Source organism: Serinus canaria, chromosome 3 (genome assembly GCF_022539315.1).
Source record: "Serinus canaria isolate serCan28SL12 chromosome 3, serCan2020, whole genome shotgun sequence".
NCBI classification, from domain to species: Eukaryota; Metazoa; Chordata; class Aves; order Passeriformes; family Fringillidae; genus Serinus; species Serinus canaria.
Genome location: NC_066316.1, coordinates 6,035,905 through 6,061,043, shown reverse-complemented (window position 1 = coordinate 6,061,043; position 25,139 = coordinate 6,035,905). Strand labels below are relative to the sequence as shown.

General features: G+C 37.7%; 1 protein-coding gene across 4 annotated transcripts in view; it reads left to right on the top strand.

Moving 5' to 3' along the window:
• The window catches only part of TASP1 (taspase 1), a 77,726-nt gene that overhangs the window by 31,230 nt on the left and 21,357 nt on the right, over positions 1-25,139 (top strand). For 3 of the 4 annotated variants that reach the window (XM_050972339.1, XM_050972338.1, XM_050972340.1), the window contains exons 9-11: positions 6,378-6,497; positions 7,470-7,548; positions 22,366-22,476. In XM_050972339.1, coding sequence (XP_050828296.1) covers positions 6,378-6,497; positions 7,470-7,548; positions 22,366-22,476 — 310 coding nt within the window. Of the gene's footprint in view, positions 1-6,377; positions 6,498-7,469; positions 7,549-8,270; positions 9,802-22,365; positions 22,477-25,139 lie in introns of those variants that run through there. The other variant, XM_050972341.1, reaches the window with a different exon arrangement.

The window sequence follows — 25,139 nt, the reverse complement described above, 5'->3', positions numbered from 1 at the left end:
CTTGTTTCAAATTCTTGTGTCGTCCTAAACTTACAGCTGACTGCTAATAAACCTCCTGTCTTATAAGACTGATGTAGCCTCAGAAGCCTGTTCTCCTTGTCCATCTTAATGTTTAGATGATACAATGAAAACTTAGTGCAGTTAAAACTTTCTGCCTTGCTATTTGAAAACCAAACCATCACTTTATATCTTGTTTGTGCTAAGAAAAATATTTTGCTCATTTTGAACTGGAAATAGGACAAATGTAAATACAAACAGATAATTATTTACCAAAACATTTTCTTTAGCTTGGGATCTCTGTCACTGTTTCCCACTTTTTAATGTCTCCTGAGCACACTGCATTATGGAACTGGAATTGGTGAAATTTGAAATATCAGGTAGGTAAACATGTGCATCTGTGCATGCATCTGGCATTGACCTGGCCCATATTACCTGTGCTACAAAACTACCAGGGATTCCCTCTGTTCCCCTCATTCTTAGTTTAAATGTAGAGCTTTGGTAACCTGTGAGAATGTCATTCACAGTATTTGTGTTTCATGTTGAGTATCAAATTATGGGTCATTAAATTGAATGCCTGTGCTTTATTTGGGGCCTGTGGGCCTTTGGATTGGCCATTGCTCTTAGCTGAGCTGTCTGACCACTGCCTAGTTACATATATTGATGTAAATAAGGTATAAATCCCAGAGAATTGTTAGCAAAAGTGTATTCTCTATAGTCTGCAAAGGCAAACAGTGATAAATTAGGCAATTTACATCTGTGCTCTTAGATAAGATGTTTTCTCTAGCAGGGAAATAATTTTTACTTTTTCAAGGAGCTAAGACTAGTGAAGAAATTAAATCCCCATGGATTGGGGATCCATGGAAGTTAGTTGTTAATTTTGGAACTTCTGCTGTTCACAGGATTTCAGTTACCCCCTTGTGAACCTGGGAGTGTGAAAGTGTGCCTGGGGAGAGGAGGGGTCCCTGTGCAGTATTGCTGCTCATGTAATAAGGGACAGGTCAATGCTTGGAACATATGCCAATGCATGAGCTTACCAACCTGCAGTTTGAAATTTCAAGGGCTCCAGAGTCCTGTGCAGAGCTTGTGGGGGATTCCCAAAGGCCACTGGTGGTAGGTAAAGGAGGTGATCAGATAGAGCTCTTCTCCTTGGTGAGTGATCCAGGGACAACATTCTGGTTTTGTCAGTCTGGGCACATCCTGTCCATGGAGCAGGGATCAAAACCAACCCATGCTCTCAGTATGGAATCTCGTGCTAGCCACGGAGTGTAGGATGATTGCAGCCTTACAGGAAGTAATGTTTTCAAAGTAGATTTTCCAAATGAAATAGAAATGAAAAATCAAATTCTAAAAGAAAAAAAAAAAAGTAGAATATATCTTCCCAAACTAGGAGAAAAGGGTTGTTTAGCAAGGATGAGGCACGTGATTTGTTGCCCTAAAACTCACACTGTCAAAGCTGTGCTCTCATAAAAGGTTTTAAAATAATTGGTTTAAAGCCATTTAAGTACGTGAGTAATTAGAAATTAATCATCTTGTCAAAGTTATTTTAATTGATAAATATCCCTGTAACTTTTTTATCAGCTGTGCTTCTCAGGAGCTGCAGACCATTCCTTACAGCAGGATTTTAGAGCTGTTTTATTATCTGGTTTGACTCACCCACTTCAGCTCTGTGCTGCTGCTGAGCCTGTGTGCCTCTGTCAGTGCTGCAGTGGGGAGAGCAAGGTAGAAAGGATGGTAAGAGAGGTGGAGTTGAATGGGATCAGAACTAATAGGCCAGTGTGACCAAAACAGACTGAAATTACTTGGAAGTTTGAGCTACTGATAAATATTGCCAGCTAAAAGAAAAATACAAGCTTAAAAGTTAGTTTTCAATAAAAATGTGATGATACCAACCTTAAAAAGTATGAGGCTGTTTAAATTTGACTAAGTTTGTATGGAAAAGCTTGGCAGTGTAACCTACTAAAGGAGTTTAATTTCCTGATAAATGGAGTTTTTTCTGTATTTTTCTTTGTTCACCCAATGTAGCATTTGCAGAATGTTATGAATTTGCATACAGGAAGATCCATTAATAACTTCACCAAATTTTGAAAGTGTAATAATTGTGTCTTTTTCAAGTTGCAGAGTCTTACTGGTTTACAATGCTAAGAAATAATTCACACACAAACAAAAATTAACTAAACATTCTCATGGGGGTATCTATGTTAGGTTTATTCAGCCAGATGCCATTCTCAAATTCTCCCCTCAAGCACCAGTAAATATCAGAAGTAAATATTTGTCTGCTTACTGTTAGTCTGTCTTTTACCAGAGGAAATTGTTGTTGAAAATAGCTTAGCAGAGGTTGGCTAGAAGCTTTAATTTTTCTTTTTCTTTTGGTGTTATAATCTTTTACAAGTGATCTCAGCATATCTGTAAAAAGTTGTTCTCTCTGGTTTGAATGACACTAAGAACCCCTAGTACACATGATTTTTTGGAAAGAGATTGGTGTTTGTAAGTTAGTGTTTTATAGCCTAGTTATTTAACTCTATAAATAAGATTATTTAGGTTGAGTTTTATTAAAACTGGCTTGGTTTTTATCTAGTTCAACATAGGTACTGACATATGTATACTCCTGTTGGAATTATATGCATGGAATCAACAGTTCCATGTGCTTCTGTTACTGTATTAAGACTGAACATATTTAGAAAATATTTTTGTCTGTGTGCAGGTAATTTAAGTGTAGCAGTCAGCTATGGCACTCCTGGTGTCTGTCTTATTTAGTCTTGCAGTTTGGAAATGTCCTTAAAAAAGAAATAAATGTTCTCTCTCACATTTGTGTGCAAATGGTCTTCGATAATAAAACCTTAGAGTTTTCAAAAGTATCCTTCAAAATCCATTCAATATGGGAAAAGAAACTTAAATAATTTTCACCCATTCTAGTTAAGTTTAGTTGGTTTGGCTTTATCTGTGGAAATACAGTATGGAATAATTTCCTCATCTTGCACATGAAGATCAAACAAAATGTTTTGTTTTACACACCGAACTGTGAAACTGGCAAGGCTGGGATTGTTCATCAAGCTCTGTATAATTTAGTAGTTGGGTAATAGCAAATGAATGTTAGTTGCTTCAATCTGATTACCTTTGTATTTTGTCAGTTATACTCAGAGATGAGTTTTAGTGGTAATTACTTTCCATGGCATTTCAAAACTTTCTCAAGTGGAGAGGAAAAAGCCCTGTGTGTTGAATCTCTCAGTGGGCACTGGGTAGAGCTCTCCTAATCTGCTAATTGCTTCCTTAGGGGCTTGTAGTGATGAATATTTGCAATTTTTTAATGTGCAGGAGGGAAGGAGGGTTTTTTAAAAGTGCTTGATAGAACTCTGCGTTTGTGCAAGTGAGCATCTTTTGGTTTTGTGTGCATGTTCCTAGCAAAATCTTGAGTGTTTGGACCATGATTACATAAATTAATTTCATTTCCTTAATATGCAAGGTGCACATTAAGTAATGTGAGGTCTGACTTAAAACACTGACTTTCAGTTTTTTCCATGCAAAATATTAACTACATAATAGATTATATTTAGGTTGCAATACTGCACTGTTAAAAACCCGAACTGCATTTGCAGTGGGCAAGTATAATTTAGTAGCTGAACTCAGATACAGAATTTGGTAACAGATACCATCAAGTTTCCTTTGGAATCTGCAAAATGTTAAAATTTAAGTAGCTAAGTAAATCAGTCAATAGAAAGGTAAGGCCAAGCAAGCTGGGTCTTGTTTAGTCCCCATTGGACCTGTATAAAGTTTGGTCTTATTTTAGACTTCATGAATTTTAGTATTTACCATACTTTCTAAATCACACTTTCTAATATTTTCTAAATATGTTTTTATTGTCCTGACCCTAGCTTGACAGGATCCTCTGCTTCTTCATGAGATTTGAAGAGATGCAATGTGTGACACTGAAAGTCCTCTCAGCAGGTGCAGTCTTGCAGTGACTCCTCAAGCACACGATGCTTTTCCACAGGGAGATGTACAGAAAGTTCCTTTGTTGAATTGTGATCAGCTCTTTAGTTACTGGTCCAGAAATCAAGGTTGTCAGTACAGTTCACATATGTAAAAGATGCTGACAATGTATTTTTTCCATTGGATGTGGAATAGAACAAGGACAAGAAAAAATACAGCATCACCTATAATCAGTCACTTTTTTTTTTTATCACAAGCCAGTCCTGTTCCCCCCTGCCCCAAAACTATATTACTGAGAAAAAAAATACAGAATTCCTTTGCTTCAGAGGTACAAATTTCCTTCAGAAGGCTGTGTGGGCCAACTCAACCTTCCCTTAGCAAATCTTCCCTTAGAAAAGATGTCCAGCCTCCAAGTTGCCTCATTTAAACAAACTTTGATAGGCTAGACTTTTATATCTGTAGCTGGCTGTTAATTAAGTTTTTTGTTGTGGGAATAATTTCTTTGATAAAAGAGGGCAGGAGGTAGATAGCAGCACCTGTATCATAGCAGTTCTTCTCTAGAGAGAAATGATAAGAGAATTCATGTTGGGAAGAGCTTTATCTGCTCTGGTCTTGGAAACCTCCAAGGATGGGAATCTGCACGTCCCATGAGCAGCCTGCTCTGCTGGTTAAGGTCTTTGCAATCCACTGTGTTTGAGCTGGGTTTGTTTTAGCTCAGGCTGTGTCTGGGAGTTCTGGGAGCTGGAAAATACATTGGCACATGAGATGTTAAAAAAGGGTTCCTTAATTTTCTTTCACCTTTAGAACTTGGAAGGGCGCTGTCTCTTTTCTTATCCCCTTTGCTCCCATCATCAAAACCCCTTTTGTTTCTACTTTTCCTGCCCTCCCTGATCCTTCCTTCCTCTGTTTTTCAACTTACCCTTCTTCCCAGTACCAGTTGAACTGTGGATCTCTAGCTTCTCACCCCTGTCTGTCTTGAAGCAGTTTTCTGCTTTATTATTGGGACATCTGCCCATTTGTTTTCATATTGAGTACGGTCAGTGCCAGCATCTGAATGCAGAACTTGCCAGAGAAGATCCAGGTGTAGGAGCAGAGAGGAAACTGTTTCTCTGGGTGAAAGCCAAGGGTGAAATTCCTGCCTAGGAGCTCCAGTTGCTCAAAAAGTTCTGTAGAACATGGTAGCACTGTAGTGCATTATTTTTCTTTTGAGACTGACACAGAATTAACCCAAGTGTTTTCTCTTAAATTAAGTATAGCCAGAGTATCATCAGCATTACAGTACTAGAAACCATGCTTGATAAGTGACATAGTATGCCCAAGGGAATTTTAATTGATGATGGGAACTTGATAATTAAAGTTGAATAGTTAGGGTTTTTTTCCCTTAATTCCTCCCTCTGAATTCTAGTCCAGAAAATTCATATTTATATGAAAAGCTTAATAACCTTTGGCATTACTTCACTGGATAAGTCTATGTGAGAGGCTTGAGGCTTGCAGCACTAGTGTGCATCTCTGGAGTTTGTGATGGATGATGGATCAATTCTGTTCATTTGGTTTAATTTCTGTGCACTGCATGCTCTGTGTGTGTCATGGAGCATGAGGTCTGAGTGCCTTGCCCTGGGTTCTGCAGAGAGGGAAAAACTGTTCCTTCTCTGAGAGGGACTCAGTGTGGTGCATTAAGGGAGGGGGAGAAGGATATAAAGGAAGACCCCTTCTCCTGCAGGGAGTAAATCTACCTCAGAAGTCATGGAAGGAAGGATACTTTTCTAGTTACCCTCTAGTTACAGGAACAAAGGGTAAAATTGCTTTACTCACTAAAGATTCCTGAGCTGAGAACAAGTCTGGCAGAAAGAATCTGTCCTAGGGGGGTTTTTTCCTTGAGGCATCTATTTATTGTCTTGCTCAGAATATCAGTATTTTCTCTTTACATGGTAAACAGCTGCTTGTTTTTTTTTGTGGTGGTGCTTTGTTGGTTTGGTTTTTTTTTTTTTTTTGGGGGGGTGGTGGTAGTTGTTTTGGTTTTGTTTTTTTTTTTTTTTAAATTTAATTTTTAAAAAAATCACACATCTTCAAAACTCAGAGCCTCTGAAAATGCTTTTTCAGGCCTTTTAGGAAAGGCTTTTTGATGTGGCATCAGTTGCTGAATCATTTCTTAGTGGGCAAGTGGCAACCACTAAGAAAAATGACTTCTGGCACTTCTGTGAGTAAAAGCAGGTGATCTGAGCATTGGATTAATTCTGAGATGTTTATTACCTTCTTGTTACTGTAGAAGTTTTATTAAGGTCCTGTCTGAGGCAGAGCAGCATTTGGGGAAGATTTCTGGCAGTGAGTACAAGTGCATGATAACAAATCCATTTGGTTGCTGGGCTCTCACTTGCACACTCCTGAGGAGTATGATCTGACTGTAATACACTGTATTTGCTAGGATTTTTTTCTCTTTGTGTGTTTTGCAGGAGAATGACTCAGGAACTTTGGATACAGTTGGTGCAGTTGTTGTTGACCAAGAAGGAAATGTGGCTGCTGCTGTCTCCAGTGGGGGTTTAGCACTGAAGCATCCTGGAAGAGTTGGTCAGGTGATCATTGCACATTGTTTTGGTTTTTTTTTTTGTTGGGAGTGATTGTTCAGTGTCACAAGCAGGTGTAGTGTAAAACAAGAGCTGTGACAGCAAATTTGTGTTCTCCCTTCCTTCACCTTAAATGCTGAAGGCATTTTTACTGCACATCAGTGCAAGTATTCTTAGTGTCCTCCATCAGTGTAATAAAACAGTGATAGGAAGATGTTCTGTAGGTACCTTTTGACAGAGATATCAGTAAGTTAATTTCTTGGGCTTAAATACATCCTTAAATGGTCTCTTAAATGCTTAGAGTCTTGAAAAAAGATTTCTCTCAATATTTAGGGAAGCTCTCCTAATTAAATTTTAAATGATCTTGTGAATTGGAGAAAGTGACAAAAGTAATAAAAGAACATATCAGGTGTTTGTGATGTGTTATATATAATTATGATTATGTTTATAAATTATGTATAGTTCTATTTATTATCAATGTTAATAATAATAATAATAATATATTTATGATGTGTCACCTTATTGTTGTTAGGGGATTTTGAGGTGCAGCAGAAATTTTGTACTCCATTGCTATACAGCTGTATTTTGGTTGACGTTTTCCACTGTCCAAAAAGCAGTTCTCTTTTGAGATGTAGTTAAAATTCTTTGTTTGTTTGTTTTTTGAGTAGCAGAGTGAAGGAGACTTTATATGAACAGGGTTATATCTTTACCCTCATTTTCTGTTAAGCTAGGCTAAAATGCTGTATCTATAACACACTCAGATCTCAAGAATAGTAAAAGGATGTAGCAAAATGGATTGGAATTACAATAGGGTTATGATATTCATCTTTTGTCCTAACACTTGCATTTTTCTTGGGTTTCTTTTTTTGTTATTGTTGTTGGTTTGAGGTTGTTTTTGTATTTTAATTTTTTTAAAGGAAAGGAAATAAAGCAAAAATCTCACACACTTACAATTTATGAACAATGTGCTTCTTTCCTTAGGCAGCTCTTTATGGTTGTGGCTGCTGGGCTGAAAATACAGGAGCTCATAACCCTTATTCCACTGCTGTGAGTACTTCAGGTATTTACTACTTTTATAAATATTTAATGAAGTTACTATCTTCCTCTGTAATCAGTTTGCAAACTTAAAATACCAACATAATTTCCAGACTATATTCTAAATTTGTATCATTTATTTGTTTCATTTAACTTGTATCATTTATTAGTGTCAATATTGTATTTAAATCCATGAACTGATATCTTGTTGGTTGCTTGTATTGCCCTTTTTAGTTAATTAGCAACCATGGGAATTTTTATCCTGTTTTGTATTGCACTGAAAGGATATGCTGTATTTCTTAAGTATTAGGGAACCTGTCCTCCTGTGAAGAAGTGCTTATTAGCCCAGTATTGTATGAAATGCAGAATGCCTCTGGGAATGGAAGCCTTGTAAAGGTCTGAGATAATCAGAAGGCCCTTTGGATACAAAAATGCTACAAGCAGCATATTTTCATCAAAAATATTTAATTACTGTTTCAGATGAGCACCTAAGTGCATTCTTTCTTCATCTCTCTTTTCCTTCTGAAAGGAAGGGAAAAGGCAAAATAAAAATACTGGAATAAATGTATCAGGAAATATTTCTTCAGCAATTGTGAAAGTGATGTAAGAATTAGGAGAGCTTCTGTTCTCTTTGGAAAGCTCAGAGTCCTTGACACACAAAAATATTGTGTTCATTTGATGCCTTGCAGAGCACAAAAAGGTGAAGTTATGTAGGATTTGCTTTGACTTTTTTTTTTCTCCCCCTAGTTGTAGGAACAGCCTCGATGAGAAAAACTGCTTGTGTAACTCTTTTTCATAAGTGCTTGTGTCAGCTTGCTAAATTTATGGAATTGCCTACTGCTCAGGGGTCAGAGCTACCAGCATTCAGTGTAGGGAGAGATGAAGAAAACCTGCAGGGTTCAGAGTAGGTGATGTCAGCTGTATCCCATGGGCAGTGCAGAGTTGGAGTCCTGACACAGAACTTGTGCAAAGTGACAGATTGCAAATTAAAATTTGATAGAGGCTGAAGAGCATCAGGAATATCCTGTATTGCTTTTATTTCCCCTCTCTTCACATCTGCCTGCACCATTGAAAATTGGTGTAGAGGTTCACCCATAAGTTTGCTGTCAGTAAAAGCAGATGTCCTTTTTGGTGCTTACTCAGGGCATGGTTTTACTGAACACAGGAGTGTCAGAAGACATTTTTACTCAAGGCATGCCACACTGATTTTAGCTTAATAAATGCTTACTGAGTAACCAAATATATTTAAGTATTTGGGACCATGGTCTAATTAATTAGTGGAGCATAAGTCCAATATTAGAGATTGTTAGTGGAAGAGCTGAAGTGGACAACTTGATTTACTTCTTTAAAGCTGTTCTTTGCAAAGTCAGCTGGATTTGAAGTCTGTGTGAGCCCTGACCAGCATCCTGGTGATGGCCTGTGATATTAGCCTCCTCTCTTTTTGCTGGTACCACTTTTGTGTAGTGCTAAATACTTTGATCTTCTACTATTTGTAACTGTCACAAATGCACATATATGGATATTTATTTGGTTCAAAATTCTGGCTTCCATGACATTACCCTGATCCCAGTCCCAGTTAATTGGAGTGGCCTGCTGGTGGATTGTGGAGTGTGGCCATCTGTTCATTCATGGATTTGAAATTCAGACTAGTGGTGTTTAATTAAACTCTTGTTTCTGGTTTTCCTTTAAAGTATGTGTATGTCTGTGAGAGAGAGTGAGATAGAAATGTTTACAGGAAGTGAGAACTCCTCTGTAATCAATACCATTCTTTTTTCCATTTCAGAAGCTCATAATGTTTTATTTTATAATGTACTTTATGTTTAGTGCAGTTCTAAAATGTATTGATGCCTGACTCTTGTTTAAAATATGAACGTCCAACAATGTGAACCATGAATTTAATTAAGGAGTAAAGGGATGGAAAATTAAGTTGTAGGAAAAGTTGAAAGAATGGAACTTACAGCTTGGCTGGATCTCAACAAGAGATGGGAATGGGGGCATAAACATCTGCAAACATTCAGGTGAAACTGCCATGGCCAAGGAGTAGAATAATGCATTAAGATATATCATTGTTAAAGATTTAGAAAATAAATGTACTGTCTAAATTCTAGAAGATGCCTTGATTTAGAAAGCTCCAAGATGAACAGTGCTTCTCAAGAGAATATCACCACTGTCCCTTGATGTAACTAAACCCAGACTAGACTGTGTTTGTAATAGTGATTATATCCCTCTCTTGTACGTTTCCAAATGGGTTTTATGTAAACTTTTTTTTTTTAAATCAGCAACAAATGCAACTTGCATTTTATGTATAAATAAAAACTGTGTACATTGACATTCATTTTATGTTTCATTTTAATTCAGACATTTACACCTGTTGGTAAATGTATTTTAAAGATGTACATAAGAGAAACCTACAATCAGTTTAAATTTCTGTGGTTTTCACAATATAGCATTTTGTTGTTTTAATTTCACATGTCTATTTATTTTAATTTTTCTTTGAGTCATGAATTTGGCACAAATCTAATAGTTTCTACAGGGAATTTTTTCCGTTTTGTGGGAAGAAGAAAAAAAAGAATAAAATTAGACAGTGGTTGCTGTGGGCATTGAGTAATGTTTAATGTTTATTGTTACAGGACTTCAGAGAATAGCTGACTCATCAAATCACTTTTGGAATTAAAAAAAAATCTTGAATAAAAAGTTAAACTCTAATTCTCCTAAAACTTTATCAAAAATATCCTCAAAATTATTTGGTATTAGTGTGTGTTAAACCAAATAATTTTAGCTGAGTAATTCTTTGGGAAATAAAAGGTTTCTCTTTTGTGCTGGTTTACACTTTTCAACTTCTTTTTAGTGATCACTGTGAATAGAAATTTAAGCCTTGAGAGTTGGTTCTATCAGGATCTATATTCAGTAATGAAAAGGGATATTCTTGGCATCAGTTTCATACAAGCAATTTGGAAGGTCAGGTTTTGCAAACTCTTTGCACTCCATACTTTAGAAGTTGTTCATCTCTCTGGGTCTTGGAAGTGCTGATCAACTAGAGACTGAACAGGTTAGGGAAAACCTGTGGTGTGGGGAAAGTAGAGTTTGGAATAGTAATTCAGAGTAGGCAGAGTACAAACTCCTGCACCCTGAAATCCACCTGGAATGGACACACTGGGTTGGACCTGAGCTCCAGGCACTTTGGTGCCTGTCTCAGATAGAGGCTGTTTGCAGTTCTCCAGGGGAAAGTGCAGGACTGGGAAAAGCATCTCCACTGCTTTATCCAGGCTTCTGGCAATTTGTGATATTGAGACTTTATAAACTAGAGATATATTTGTTCTAATAGGTCAGGGTGACTTCTCAAGATTTCTCATTTCTTTTTGTTCTTAGAAGACCAGATATTTCCATTTTGCTGGGAATGGTTTTATTCTGTGATGACCTTTGTAGAAACTTCCTTAGAATAGGAACCTTTAGTTTAAATGCCACACTTAATAATACAGCAGGCTTTATTCTACAACTTTTATTAATTTTGTTCTAAAATCCTCTAATTGAAACTTCAGTGTCTTTCAGGACCTGCCTCATCAAAAAAAAAGCAGGCTGAGGGAACATGTCAGCCCACAAGTACTTAAAAGTAATTCCAAGTTCCTGTAGCTTTCTTTCAATGGTTGTGTATTATTTGAGGAAATCTTGGATCTTCTGTTGGCCCTGTAGCTGCTAGGAGGCTTCCTGCTTTTGCCTCTTCAGGAAGGATTTGGTATTTAATGCCTTTTAGCAAGTTGTTTCTTAAATATTTTGGGCTATTCAGGACTTCAACTTTTTGCATGGTAATTTCATACCTCTAACAGTCACTTGACCATTTTGTTTGAACACAGTGTCTTTGGTGGTTTTGGTGGTTTTTTTTTTTTTTTTTTTTTGGCTTTTCAAAAGTTACTTCAAGGTTTACAAAAAACAGCATATTGTAAAATATTTTATGGTTATGGTTTAACAGGGCCCAGGACAACTGAAAGCAAAAGATGGAGACTTTCTAAAACCCCAGTGGGGGAGATGGTGAAACTTAGGAATGACTGTGAGTTTAAGGGGCCCTAAATCCAAGGTTTATTCTGTAACTCTCTGTCTAAATTCAGTTTCTGTGTAAACAAATAAAGCTTTTCTGATTTTTTTCCCATCAACTTTTTGAGACATTTTGATGTATAAACTCTGAATTATATTAAAATTAATATTTTGGTTGGGAAAAAATAGTTATGGGACTTTATTGGCAGCTGAAGGATAAACATTACAGGAATTTAAGTATCTCTAAAGCAGTATTAAAATTCAAGAAATTGAAAAAATGTTGCATTTGTGTTGGGGGCACACCCAAGATACCTGGGCAATATCAGTGCAAGGGCCATTCTATGCGGGAATGATGGTGGAGATGGAGTGACAGCTTGTTCCATGAGATGAGCATGACCAATGGCCTTTATTTAGTATAAATGTAATTTACAGCCAAACTGGGTTTTGCATTAATGTAGTAGAAGCCAAATCTGTGGTGTTTAAAAGCTTTTCCATGCATGTGTGCACACAGACACAAAAAAAAAAAAATGGGCTCCCCTTTAAGCACCCCCACCACCTCCCCACAAAAAGAGGCCAAAACACTTGTAAGGCTGCTTGGAACTTTTTAGTGGCTGTATTGTGCTGGTATACAAATGTAAACACAGGAAAATGGGTATTATTTGGAGGGAAAACATTTGTGAACCAAACCCAGCCACAGGAGAAGCAATAGTCCATTTTTTTGGCTGTACTTTAAGAAAAAAATTCCAATTTTTTCCTGAGCATAATAAGAATCAAAGACTTTGTGCATATTCTTCTTGTTCAGAATAATATCAAGTGTGACACTGAATTTCCTATTCAGTTGGAGTCTCTGTGATCATTGTGAATATTCATTCACTAACTGTGCCAAAAGTAATACTGCTGGTGTAAGAGGCAGGCTGTATCTTTCCTGTGAGATAAATTGAGAAATCCTAATTCTCTTTGGATATGCAGAACCTTAACAATAAATATAAAGATAAATATAAAATTACAGTAACAGCTAATTCAGGACACTTTGAAAATTTAAGCCAAGTGGAATTTTTGAGTAAAAGTGTAGAGAGGGAAAATGTCTTGCATTTCTTTCATCTTAACAACAGCAGGAAATAGAAAGCATGCAAAGGATGGGTGTGTGTTGTTTCTAGGTACCAGCCATTGAAGCCAGCAAACCTTCAACATTGCATTTCTTGAGATAGAAGGTCTTGCATTATTTACAAAATGCAGAAATTCTGTGCCACAAAGCTGCAAAATCTTCAGCTTTTACTAAAATTTATTTGAAGTGACTATTTGATACAAGAAAGGCATAGGTTATCCTAGGGAGATTTAAAATACAACCTAATTTATGACCCCAAAAGAGTAGAAGCTTGACATATGTTGAAGTCATTCAGAAAAATTAAATATGCTAACAAACATCATTTGGTTTTATGGCTGAGCCAGAGTTGTGTTTTGTTGAGAAGGTACAAGGGATGTCAGATTTCTGGAAATACCAGATTTATTTACGGGGTGTAGTTGAGGATTCTGTCTGGGAGAAGTCTCCTAGTGATGTCTTGCTCTTCTCTCCTGCCCAGAGTCTTTTCTTGAGTGGAATGAAAATCAGATAGAGAAAACAGCAGTGTTTTAGGAATACCTGTACAAACTGTATTTATTCTGTGTGAACTTCCTTGCCAGTTTCTGGTGTTGGTGAATTCACCAAGATCCTAGAAAACTGTTAAGGTCTCATGACAAAAGCAGTGGTCTCTGTTCTCATAAAGGCATTTTAGAGATTAGATCACAATGCTTTAAGAGCTGTGTTGGATGTACATTTGTACACATAATGCATCATTCCATGAAGGATAAATAGCAACTTTGTGTTTTGAAGAATCAGAGAATTATTTAGTTTGAAAGGAACCTCTGGAGGTCTCGTCCAGCCCCCTGCTCAAGGAGATTTCTCTTGCTTTTGAAGTCAGCATCAATAAGGGAATTAATATATTCACTTTTCCTTGTCCCACCTTTTCCTGCTCTAATTGTCATTCTATGCAGTCCCTTGGGTGTCTTATGGGTGCTTTTGCCAGCAATGTGGAATGGATAATGTGGGATGGGATAGAATAGGAGTGACACCTGTGCAGAGGTGGGCTGTGATTGGGAAATTGTTTGTTGACCTATGCCCTCAGCCAGCATTTTGGTCTTCTTATGGAAGCCACTGCTCTGTAGATTCCTACTGGAAAACTCCTTTTGCAAACAAACCACAGTGATGTGCAAATCTGCAGAGTAAATACTTTTCAGGGAAGCTTTATTGCAAATAAATGGACTTGTAATGCATAACATTGGCTTTGTGATTCCTTTCTGTTGAGGGCAGTAGTGGCTGTGTTAGGATCCTGTGAATGAACACCTGGCCAGTGCTGTTTTGTAGAATCATGGAATAGTTTGGGTTGGAAGGACCTTAATGGATGGAATCCCTCTGCCCTGGGCAGGGATGCCTTCTCCTCTAGACCAGGTTGCTCAGAGCTCCATCCAGCCTTGCCTTGAACACTTCCAGCAGTGGGCCTATCCACAGTTTCTCTGAGCAAAATAAATGTATAAATGTAATTATCTGCCAGTGAATTACATTTATGATGTGATGATAAAGCTTCCTTTCATGTGTTGTTAGCCCTTATATAACACACAAGTGCAGCATTGTCTTTCTGGCTTGTCCTTCTGAGTCCCAATGCCCAGAGGAATTTCACATGCACATTTTGTATCCTGTACAGATTGCTTGAGCTACACTTTGTGAGATAGATATTATGATACAGTTAATCTCTTTGTAGACAAATGTATTATCTCTCAAAATCAGTCTGGTCCTTTAAGATTTGGGGAATAAGAGGTAATTTAATGCATCACAGATGAAGCAAATAGAGAAAAGTTCTGACATTGTTACTGTGAACCAGAGGGTAGGGTGGAGGAAGAGGAGCTCTATCTCCAGACAGATCAGTATTTACCCATGAAGTGAATGTTTCTGTCAAGAGTTCATCCAGCCTGTGTGTCCAGATGCAGTTGGGAGGATTCAGTGCTGTAGCCTGTGCTGTGTGAGCTGACTCAGCACCACCATGAGTCTGGGAGAAGAGAGAGGAAACCCAAGGCAGAAATTATATGTGGGGATGGTAGCATGGAGAAGCTAAAGAATTAAACACTGTACTGCAGTGTCCCCAGCTGAGAGGTCTGTCCTTAGAATGATCAGAATGCTGGTTTGAATTGCCTCTGGAAGGCTTGCTGGGAAGCAGAACTGGATGGATACAAGAATCAGAGGGTTTATTGAAATTTGAATTTGACTTGATGTTGTAATACCTATGAGGCTTGAAGGGCACAGGCTTGTGGAAGTTGTAGCTTCCTGCAGAAGGCTCAGTGCTTGCTGAGCAGCCTTTTTGGAACCAGGGCCAGCAGCTGTGCAGCACCAGCTCCTGCTCTGGACACTTGGTCCTGTCCCTGCTGCTGTGCCTTGTGCCAGTGCCTTGAAATAGGTGCAAGGATAGAGAGTGAATTGGAGATGGTGGCAGACTGAACTCCCTTTCTATGTCTTAAAGACTTTTCTGGGATTTGAGAGTCAGTGGTTTTATACCTTTAGTTAGCAAACACATTGGCTACTGTCATGGTTTCTTCCCCATAGGTTTTGTATGGCAGAAGTGATGTAGTTTAGAGAGGTGTTGGGTTTTTACAGAGATCAGTAGCAGCAAAGCTTCTGAGGAAGGCCTAGGCAAAAGTGTTTGCTTCTTTCTTTACAGCTTAACTGAAATTTATCTTTCAAAATGTATTAAATGAAATGAAGAAGGTAAAAAGTACAGTCTCTTTAAGGGACCTATGTTTTTCCTTCATTCTAACCTCTCTTGGAGATACATCTGAAATTGTTTTTGTTCATAGTAAGTTAAAAAGCTTTTAAAATAAATTATCTGCCATTTACCACTGTTTAGAACTTACAGTGCCAAATGAATGAATCCTTCTCTCTCTAACAATTTCTTTTTCTTATCTGTAAAATTGTAGAAAAGCTGAATGAGTTTTTTTTTTTTTTGCAGTGATTTTAGTTTATTTTTTCCATATTAAAAACTTAGAGATGTGTTTTCCTACCTTTCCTTAGAGAGGGTGCTTTAGACATGAGTGTGTCTGCATGTTGAATTTCATTTGTTATCTTTGAAACCTGCCCAAATTTACTAAAGTTTCAACCTTTTGGAAAATTTCCATTGCATTTTCTTAGTAGTTAAATCATCTATTCGGTCTGCAGCAGGAATGTGCTCCATTGAGCCCTGTAGGATCCATGCTTTAGGAATTGGACAGGACTTTGTTTGCAGGTGTTTTTTCTGGCAGTAAAAATTTCCCTTGCTAGCATGAAGACAAGATACAGCAGCTGATAGGAGAAAAAAAAACCTTAAAATTATGTTACTTTTATATAATACTGTAGTATTAATGTATTACATTCTGTGTAGTGCATTCTGCTAGACTGCAGCATTTTGTCTTTTGAGAATTATGCATTTAACTTTTTTTCAATATGTATCCACCTGTATCAGTGTCTTGTCAACTAAATATTTATATTGTACTGTATTTTGTTTTTTTAAAATCATTGCCATGCAAGGTTTTAGTCAGCTCTTTCTAGAGATGCTGGAAATGATGAGCAGAGCTTACTGAAATACAGGTTTCACAGTGTTTCCATCAGGCATAACTAGAAGGAAACAGAGCAGAAGTAGGAGTTCTTTAACCTGTTAGCTGATACTTTAGGGACTACTATTGAACTGAGAAGAACATCAAAGCTTAACAGGACAGAAACACCAGGGCCAGGTTCAGACTCTGCTGCATAGACTAAATGATAAAATACAGATAACCTGTAACTTCTGTCTTTAGCTTCTGTAAAGCAAAGAGTCATACTTTGGCAGTGGAGTAAATTAGATGAATTTTTCCATTCTTGACTGTACATGAATAATACAAGTTTCCATTCTGTACTCCTTTAAAACAAGTTCCAATGCTTTTTGTTGAGGTACTGTGTGTTTCAGAGCTAGACAGGCTCCTGCAGCCTGTCAGAGCTCCACAAGCTCTCTGCTTGTGGCTCACAGAAAGCAAACTCGATTTTCATTTCTCCTCCCATTCAACAGGAGCCTCTTTCATGTCTGAAAATTGGAAACGTGTGTTTTTCAGTGTGCTGCATGGATGTGTGTGTGTGTGTGTGTGTGTGTGTGTGTGTGTGTGTGTGTGTGTGTGTGTGTGTGTGCCCTCTGGCACACCTGTTTCTAATTTCCTGACTTGAAAGCATCTCCCATCAAAAGAAGCAGAGAAACAATTTCTCTCTGACATTTGCACAGGGCCCTCCTTTCCTTTGCCATCTTGGTTCCATCGGAGCGGCGTTATAAGATGCAGAGCACGCATTGGAGGGGATGTTCAGCTTATATTGTGCTGGGTTCTTTCTCCTCTTGTTGTGCTTCTTTCAAGCATTAGAAATCTTCTTGAGGAGTCACCGTGCTGAGGAAAAAACCCAGTGATTGAATCCTTAGTTTTATGCCTGAAGCTCAAATGAAAAATCCAAGTCTGTGAATTGAATGTTAGTTAATGTTTGTTATGGAAAGATTAACATTTAAAAATTAGAGCTCAGATGTCTTACCTTTTTTCAGAAATGTATGCAATGTAAGATAGTATCTAATATAATACCTAAAAGTTGAAGATGTTAACAATCTTACAAAAGCATCACAGCCCCTCCTTCCCCTTAGTAACATGGGAGTTGTGCATAGGCTAACTATCAAATTACTGCTGAAGTAGGAACTCATCCAGAGCAGCTAAATTATGGTAAGATAGCTTAAGAAAAAAAGACAATAAAAAAAAGGTTGTAGATTCCTAGACTGTTCTTGTGCAATTCTTGTACTAATCAATGAGAAGTATTTGAATTGGAGGTAAAAGTGTGTTATTATCAGAAATTACACATTTCAATACCCACAGAAAAGGGAAGTTCTGTTTCACTGCTGGTCTGCCTGGCACTTTGAAAGAAACACTGCATTGAAACTGTATTGTGGCATGATCCAAGATATCTGTCTCTGAAAATCAGTGTGGGTGTTTCTGCATGATCTTCAAGTGATTTTGAAGATGATCTTCAAGTAATTTTCAGGCAGGAATAGAAGCTTCTGGTTGAAGACAGTTTTTCTGGGATCTTTTAGAATTTCATTTGGGTTTGTGGTTTGATTACAAAATAAAGGTATTGTGGCTATTAAGCCTCATTCTTCTTTCCTTCCCTTGTCATGGGAATCTGTTGCCATCAATGCCTGGAGCCTTTAGGAATCTGAATATTCTGTCCCCTTAATCTAGGAGGCTAGAAACTTGCATCAAAACATCTGTCTGTTTATTTTTTGTAGGATCTTAAAGTGATCTTAAAGATCAGACCTTAAAGTTTCTGCCATGGGCAGGAACACCTCCCACTAGAACTGGTTGCTCAGAGCTCCTTCCAGCTTGGCCATGAACACTTCCAGGGGTGGCACATTCAGAACTTCCCTGGGCAAGCAGTTCAAGTATCTCACCACCCTCATGGTACCCTCCAGTGCTGTAACCTCATTGTAGGAGGTCGCCAGATTTGTCAGGCATGATTTATCAAAGTAGTCTGTGTAAACTCTTTGTTTTCTGTAGAAGGGTTTTTGCCTTTGCCAGAAGCAATCCTAGAGGAAGGCAGTTAATTGTACTTAGCCCTGCAAACATGGACAACAGCAGTTCCAACAGTAGGTTTTTTTTTGTCAGCAGAGGAGTTACAAGTAGGCAGTTTGGTGTTTGCAGAATATTACTGTGTTAGGAAATTAATTTGTTTACTATATGAAAGTTATTTCAATGTGAAGCTCTAATTTAACCCAGTCAATTTTTCCAGCTAGTCATCTGCATTTGAGTCACTCATGTGTGAAATCTTAGGGAAGCATTTGTCTGTCATTGCAAAATATTCATCTCTGAAATATAATGAGCTTCAGGATACTGAAAAAGTCATCATCATAACTGGGAAAGGATAATAAAATGATTTTAACTCTGTTTATTGGAAAGTTACTAAAACAAATGTGTTTGAGACTTTAATGTAGAATTGGCAAATTCTTAGTGGGAGTCCCTCTTGGTTTGGTTGAACTTGGTAGTACTATTCAGGGAAAGAAATGCCAAGTGTATTAACACTTGCAGTGAAATGTAGTATAATGTGAGATAGTTATGCACATTAATCAGATTTACATTTTCATCCACTTGTGTTCATGATTTGGAAATGTGTTTAAGTAGCTTTCCCTGGAGTTGCTGTCTTGAGTCATGTTAATACAACTTCTTTGGAAGTTGGCTAATGCTGGTGGTTAGACTAAAGTGACTGGAACTATAAATTTGAAGCCACAACTTTATATTGTAGGTTGCAAATCAGTTTGGATTGCTCTAGTAATGTATTCATTAATTTTGTGCCTAGTCCTGGTATTATCTACAGTGTGTCCCCAGTTTGAGGCTATACAGACATACAGATCTGCTAAACCTGCAAGAAATTTGGTTCTGACTTGAGATAATAGAAAGTGTATTTCTTTTTCTTAGCCTGTATCTGGTCAAAGTATGTGACACACTGCTTAGATTTTTTTTTCTTCTTCAAAAATAGATGTTCCTAGATCAGAAACTACAGTAACAAATTTTTCTTTTACAAATGGGGGAATTGTTTTTCTTAGTTATCTGTCCCTGCAGACTGCCAGCAAGTGATGTGCTGAAAGATTTTTACATACCCTGCCAGCAGCAGGCTGTAAGTTTGTTGCCTTATAGGTTGACATAAATATGACAAAAAGAAATGACTTTGTCTGTGGGGATGTAGAGATGTGTGATGTGTTAGTAGAATTTCAAAGCTGCTTTCCTTGTGGTTGATCCTGAATGGGGATGTGGGCTGCAGCTGTTCTTAACCCGTATTAAGTTTTCTCTCTCTGAATTTTTTTTGGAGCAGACTTGATGCTATGGGAACTCTTCAATAAAGTCATTCTCCTAGGGGGGAAATAACATTATACATCATGCTAAAAAATAGCCATTGTTGTTTTTTAATTCCAATTTAGGAAATACTTGAAAATTGTGAAGTAGTAACATCTGGTTTTATTACTTGATGCACTGAAGATACATAGACTCACTCCGATTTCTGTGTCTCATTTGTTTGATTCCTCTTCTAAGTCCCCTGCTTCTTATTCATATAGTTATATTTAAAGGTGTTACATGTTTTATTTTAAAGGTACTAACAGGTTTTTTCAAGAAAAAACCCAGCTTTCTCAGTTTTTGCCAGAACATATGCCTGTTTAATTTTATTCTTTACAGCAAAACTTCGTAGTGAATAAAGTTTCCTAGTTTTAAAAAAGTGATGTCCGTGTTGTGATCTATGGGTAAAATGTTTCTTGTGGGCTTTTTTTTATGTTCTTCATCCATACTTTGGAATAAATAGTAGATAACTCACAGTCCTACTGTGTTCAGAAGTTTCAGAGTGTGGGTAATGAGGCAGATGAATAGACAGACCCTCCTGTAAGCAAATGCTGGGGTTGCTGTGTTGCATGAGCCTCTTGAAGATTATCTCCTAACCAGGACACTTCTCTCATTAACTTGAGAGCTTGACAGTCTCAATGAAAACACTTTTTCCCTTGTGCTCTCAAGAACAACTTCCCTTGGCTGTGTAATTGTTGTAGTATTTTGGCTCTTTCATTTTCCTCTAAATTTGTAACTGGATTTTACTCAGTCTGTTTGCTATACAAAGAATTTTTTGTGTTTCTGTTGTGCCAGTTGGATGTAGATTCAATGCCAAAGTGTCCCACTTCAAACAACTCAGTTTAGCTGAATTGTATTAATCAGGAGACACTTCCCATTAGCAGGACACATAGCTGAAGACCAAGGTATTTTTGTGAACATTGAACATAGCAGGATTTTGGGACATGTGTACACAATTTTTCAGCAATCTGGTCTCTGGGCTGATTCTCTGACCTCTAATGCATCCATAATACTCCAGAGGGTATTGTTTGGGGTTTCTTGTTGTGTTTTTTTTGTTATGTGTGGGTTTTTGGTTTTTTTTGGGGTGGGGGGGTTGAATTTTTTTTTTAATCTTGAAAATGTGGGGGATAATTTTTTTTCCCTTCTGTATTAGCAATCTTTGAAGAACAGTGGAAACTCACTGTGCATTTAAGGGGAAGGGTATAAATGTGTGTCAAGTAGCCAGAGAGGGAGATTGTTTGAGCAGGTTGCCATGTTAGGGTTTAAAATGATGAAAAGAACTAAAAACTAGTTTGTGAGTCCCTGCAACACACAGTACCAGACCTATTTGTGCCCTGTTGTACCCACAGCAGTCAGTGCTCTAAACTCAGCATATGCACAGTGATGAGAGACTCAGCAGGCTGCACTGGAGCCACTTTGGGTTGGGTTTCATTATTAAATTTTGCTTTATGCCACATCTAGGCTGGCTTCAGCCAGTCTCTCTGTTCTGGGCTTGTTAGTGCTTCCAGTAGAGTGTGAGTTACCCATGGAGACTGAGCTGCCTTTGTCTGGTGCCAGCCTAGGTCTGATGTCTTACCAGCTCCTGCTCCCTGCCACTTGGAAGCAACTAGATTGTTTCCAGCCAGAAATTTGTTTCTGGAGGCTGTGTAGGTGTATTTATGTAGGTCTGTACCTCAGCTAATAAGTCCAACTGTATTATAGCACATTTTCTTTTTATGATTCCAGTACTTGCATCATCTGTTGTATTTAATGAGAAATATGCTAGAAATATTTATATATCATTGTGAACGGACTGCATCTGACTTCTCTCTGTATATTCTGGTGTCTAATGCAGTTTTAGGTCCTGATAAGTTACAAATCTGATCAAAATGTAGTCTCTTACATTTAGATAACTTGAGATCATTGTTACTTCCTAACTCTTATGTTAGTTGTGGTTTTTTCTTTCCTAACTGGATAACACAGTTCACCTGGCTCTTGGTTAAGCCTCTTGTAGCTGCTTTGTCTGCCTTCCTGCCATTAAGGAAAAATGTCAATAAACAGGAGGAATAAGTAGTGTAGTGACCTTGGTTTATTTGGAGAAGGTATCAGCAGTGAATTTTCTGCCCAACAACCCCAGCTGGTCCAGTAAACAAAGCATAGCACAGGAGGGGAAAAGGGTGTAGGAGAAAAAATAGGTGTGAAAGTGTTCCTACAGAGCAAGAGTAGCAGTAATAACCTGCTTGTCTTCACCAAAAATAAGTTTCAGGGGATAGGTACAGAAAGCACTTGAGGCAATAAGGAATTGTTGGCAGAAGCTTTTTAATTTCTTGAAGACAAACCTTGAAAAATGACAGGAATTTGTATTAGGAGTGCAGTGACCAGCCACTTTGGCAAAAAAGCATGGCTGAATTCATGTATTCCTTTGTTGCAAAAAGGCTGAATCAGATGGACTGAGTAGAAGATTGTCATGCAAAAGGAGTTACTGTGTCACTGAAGTTGTTCTTGGTTTGAAGAGTTGCATGCAAGGATCATTCCCAGGAGAATGATTAGTAAGAGGATTCTAGCTGGATAGAGATGCTAAGTCAGAGGCAGTGTTGCTGTTTCTTCTTTCTGTAATTTTTGTTTCATTTTTGGTTGGTTTATTACTTTGTGGAGTCAAAATTTCAGGAAAGTTGTGAAAGAACCACTGACTTACTTGAATTTTTGAGTGACTTTGTGTCAACCTTTTTAAGAAATAAAAATGTGTGGCAGAAACTTGTCCTTTGCATCACTGTGAAGAAACTATCATCATTTTGCATCATCACAGCCTAATTAATGGGATGATATAAATTAATGACAGGGTTTCTTCAAAGTGATAGTTGTATTTTGACTATCCTTAATATTTCTTTAGGTTGTGGAGAGCACCTTGTCCGGACCATACTGGCCAGAGAATGTTCATGTGCTTTGCAAACAGAGGATGCCCACCAAGCTCTCCTAGAGACTATGCAAAACAAGTTCATTGGTAAGTGAAATTTGCCCAAATTGCCTAAAGGCAAGTTAGTTGAAAATTCAAGTAACTCTATGAGAGATATTCATTATTGTGATTTCTGTTGAAGCCTTGTGTTGCAGTTGGCTTCAGATTTCGTCTTGTGTTACATCTGAAAAATGTTAAACTACAGAAGAATATATTAGGGTATTTAAAGGAAAACCCTTGGAAATACCTCAATTGTTATGTGAGTCATAGAATACCCAGAGAGGTTTGAAGAAAGAATTTCCTGTCTGAATCACGGGCTGTGGTGTACAATTGCATATTTTAGAATTGATGGGTTAGGAGCATTAGTAAAAATTATTCATGATGTTAACCCTTTTAAAAATAGTAGACCTCAAAACCATTTCATGTTCTAATTAAATGCTTTGGACAGACAGATTCTGGTTTGCTATTTACATAATAAAATTAATTTCTTGGAAGAGTGAAATATACTTTGTTAAAAAAATCAGTTTTTTATTTTATTTAAGATAATTGTGTAATAAATCCTCAGTGCCTTGTATATATAGATATTTTTTTCTTTCCTCAAATCATAAGTAAAATATGAAAGTGGATTTTTAAAATAACCATAAAATCTTGCACTTTTGAAAATTCCAGTGAAGCTTCTGGCCTTTATGTTGACTTGCAGTGTTTTCATAACGCCTTAAAATTTTTCATGCTTTAAAATCCACAGACAATTTTCATCTTGAAAATTTCTAATGGACAACATAATACTTGTACACTGTGTTGGCAAAGGTTGTTTTGTGATACTTTAATTACAACTGAAGGGGGGTATATCCACACCTTTTGGGATGCCAGGGACTGATGCACTTGGTCTTGGCAAGCAATGCATTGCAACTTCTTGATTTCTTTTTCTAGTGTTGAATCCCTGTTAGATTCTGCTTCTGACATTTGCCTGTTTAAAGGGAAGTCACCTTTGCATTGGAGACTGCACTTGATAATCTGCTGCTGTACTGCAGTCATTTCTAGGTGTTGTAAGAGTGCAGAACCCTCTGTGTGTTGCCCAAAAAGATTCCAATCCAAGCAGCAAAAATCTAGCTTTTTATATTTAATCACTCATTCTAGAGCATAGTGGCACAAAATTAGGAGGTTTTGTACCCAAAAGAAGCATTTAGGAAGGATGCATGTGATAGCTTTTCTAATTTCTAACCTGCTTTGCAGATGTTGGATGGAAGTGGCCTAACTTTAGCAAAGTCAGATCTTTAGTCAATGCTCTTAAAATTTATTCTGCTGTTTGTTCTAACAATGCTAAAAGCAAGCCCAAGTTGTGTGTAGCCTTCTGCAATTTCATATTAATGCATGTACACACACAAGATGGAAAGCTACTGATGAAGTAATTCATAGAGACTGGCTGATAAAAGCCCAAAATTTAAATTGTTTTAGTTAAAGGTGCCTTCTTTGAGTTGCTTTGAGTTTTCTGGGTTTTATTTGTTAGGTTTGGTAATGGTTAGCAAAAACACAATTCTCATTTTGCTGTTTAATGCAAATGTATTTTGTCACCACTTTGCATGTTAAATGTTAACTGGCTCTTGTGATAGATGCATTGTGTTCTTTAGTGGAAATGTGCAAATGTTTCTGTTGGAGGTAAGAGTTTATTAAATGCTGCTGAAGAATTGGTTACCCCTGAACTATCAATTCCAGAGAAAGAGGAGCTGCACAGACAGAGGTACCAGGGTATCAGTGTGGTGTGTTATTGCCTTGGGAAAGCACTAAACCCAGCTAAACAGCAGAAAGTGAAAAGAGTGAGAGACAGGATTAAATCAATGCTCTTCATGAAAAGAAAATTTGAAAAAAAGTTTATACAACACTTTTATAAATGCTTTGCAATTCCTTTTTAAAGTTTTAACTCAGGGCAGGTCTGGCTTGTATTTTCAGAAACTTAACCACTGCAAGCTTCTGCTGCCTGACAGCAGGACTGTGTAGTATCTGCTCAGTTATATACAGTACAACAGTTAAAAACATGCATTACACTTAAAACCAGTAGGTTTATACTAAATGGGGTTTTTTGCTGTGGCTTTTCCTAAGTGATGTGCAAGTTGATAGCACAGGATGTGTGGTGTGGTGCAGAATTCCTTACTGTGAAACATCAGGATAAAATGGGGTAGTAGACTCCTTGCTGATGGCATGGAAGGCTTCCCTTGCCTTCCTTAGAGCCCTGATTTGTGGTCTTGTCAAGCTGTCACCAGAATTAGAATGGACCAGGGCATCGGGAAAAAACCCAGCTTTAACAAAGCTGAGCTAGAGTGTTTTATCAGAAGTCAAAATGTGTTACTTGTATCAGAGGGATGAGCAGCTGATTTTGGCAGTTGCCATCAGATTGGTGCTTCCTGTTTACAGGACTCTGAGTCTCTGCAGAGTCCTGGGAATCCTTCCAGCCAGGGAATGCCTGGCTTAGACAGTGAGTGCTGTTTAAAGAGCAGGTGATGAGCAAACTCATGTCAGATGTGCTTCTCTCATCCTTTCTCAGAGCCAGCTTACTGTGGAGAATGCACAACTGCTGGTTGAATCAGAGGTGAGAGAAATGAGCTATAGACTTTTTGTAAATGGAGTGGGTGCCATATCTTTAGTTAAAGAGTGCAGAAGGCTTGGTTCACAGTTAAAGAATGGTGTTCTGTAAACACCAGTACCTTCCAGACAGA